General features: G+C 39.3%; 1 protein-coding gene across 1 annotated transcript in view; it reads left to right on the top strand.

Moving 5' to 3' along the window:
• Positions 1 to 2023, top strand: part of SARC_12182 (hypothetical protein) — a gene marked incomplete at both ends in the record, with an annotated part of 8053 nt that extends 6030 nt beyond the window's left edge. The window contains 3 exons of the mRNA XM_014293717.1: positions 349 to 551; positions 1200 to 1344; positions 1731 to 2023. Of these exons, the coding sequence (XP_014149192.1) occupies positions 349 to 551; positions 1200 to 1344; positions 1731 to 2023 (641 nt within the window). The remainder of the gene's footprint in view (positions 1 to 348; positions 552 to 1199; positions 1345 to 1730) is intronic.
• Between the last annotated feature and the right edge of the window lie 38 nt (positions 2024 to 2061).

Here is a 2061-nt window from a genome sequence, read left to right as displayed (position 1 = left end):
TATATATATAAGTATATATATATATAAGTATGTAGTATATATATATATATATATATTTATATGTTTATATATATATACATATGTATACATACATATATATACATACATATATACATACATATATACATACATACATATATATATATATATGTATACATACATATATATACATATATACATACATACATATATATATATATATATATACAAAAACAAACACAAGTATATATGTATATATGTATATATATAAATATATATATATACACAAACATAAGTATATTTTTATATATCTATGTACATAAATACGCATATTAAAGTCTATGTATATTTATACACACATACGTACAGGTGAAGGGTTCACAGCACCTTCCCGAGGCGTTCCCTACACGCAGGTGTGGCAGTCCAACTGTCGCTTGGCGGGCGAGCACTGTGCGGCTGGTGCTTTTGATGTTGCCGCGCAAATCCTCAACACACAGATCGGAGTGGTCAACTTTGAACCGCTACGTCCACTCTTCTTGGGCACGGCCTCTGCTACACAGACTGCCGTTCAGGTGTGTACATAGAGAGAGAGACACACACACACATATATATATATGTATATATATATATATAATGGTATACATACGTGCAAGCAATGTCCACTATTATCACAGTATGTTAATATACGATAAATGTTCACTACTAACTCTGTATGTTAATTCTATACATATATACAAGCAATGATCACTAATAACACTGTATGTTAATACGAGAAATATTCACTATTAACACTGTATACTAATGCTATACATATATACAAGCAATGGTCACTATTAATACTGTATACTAGTGCTATACATATATACAAACAATGGTCACTAATAATACTGTATGTAATATACGAGAAATTCTCACTACTATCACTGTATGTTAATGCTATACATATACATATATATACAAGCAATGATCACTACTAACACAATATGTTAATAGAAAAGAAATGTTCGCTACTTACACTGTATGTTAATAGTATACATATACATATATACTAGCATATACATATATACTAGCAATGTTCACTACTAACACAGTATGTTAGTATACATGAAATGTTCACTACTAGCACTGCATGTTAATGCTATATATATATATATATATATATATAAGCAATGATCACCACTAACTCTCATACACATCTGCTGACACACACATCTGCGCAGGGGTTCGCCACATTGCCCTGTATGATTAACGCTGTTCACGGCAACTGGCAAGAGGCCGGGCCCAAGAACGGCATTCCCATCACCAGTGTGTCACTCGACTCACTCCTCACAAGGCTACAGAGCGCATACCAAGCCACTACATCAGGTCAGTTCACTGTCCGTGGTGTCTGTGGGCTGTGATTGTTGTAGTGTTGTACTATCCTTAAACGGGCGTAGCTCCTGCATCATAGCACGCAAATAGATTCTGTGCGTATTTGCGTTGTACTGTGTACGGGTGTATGTGGGCTGACTTGACTCACAAGCCTACCGAGTGCTTACCAAATCTCCACACAAGGTACGCTCAACGTTTGCGTAGCGCATGGCCTGTGCTGTGAAACTTGTGTATACTCTCACCACCCCCTCCTACCTACATCTGCGGGTGAATCCCTAGACATGCACAGACGATCGTAGCCGAGTAGTATATGGTATTCTCATACCACCACCAACATCTAACCATGCCCCCCCCCATCCCCCTCCTACCTACCCACGCAGGTAAATTTGCTCTGTCTCTGAGCCATTTCCGGCAGATCATCTTGGCCATCCCCTTACTGGTGGTCGAGGGTAAGCGTGAGCTCAACGACGCGCAGCAACTGGTTAGTATCTGCAAGGAGTACGTCACAGGCATCTCCATGGAGCTGATGAGGAAGGACCTGCCCAAGTCTAACCTACAAGAGCAGCTGCGTGTGTGCGAGTTGGCGGCGTATTTCACCCACTGCAATCTGCAGCCCATGCATCTCATCCTGACGGTATGTGTGATGTGGAGTGTGATGGGTGACACGTGGTAGGGCATGTGTGCCAGGGCGACTCTTCCGTTATGTATATA

Source organism: Sphaeroforma arctica (genome assembly GCF_001186125.1).
Source record: "Sphaeroforma arctica JP610 unplaced genomic scaffold supercont1.2123, whole genome shotgun sequence".
NCBI classification, from domain to species: domain Eukaryota; class Ichthyosporea; order Ichthyophonida; genus Sphaeroforma; species Sphaeroforma arctica.
The sequence above is the reverse complement of the archived record's forward strand: the minus strand, read 5'-3'. Positions and strand labels throughout refer to the sequence as shown.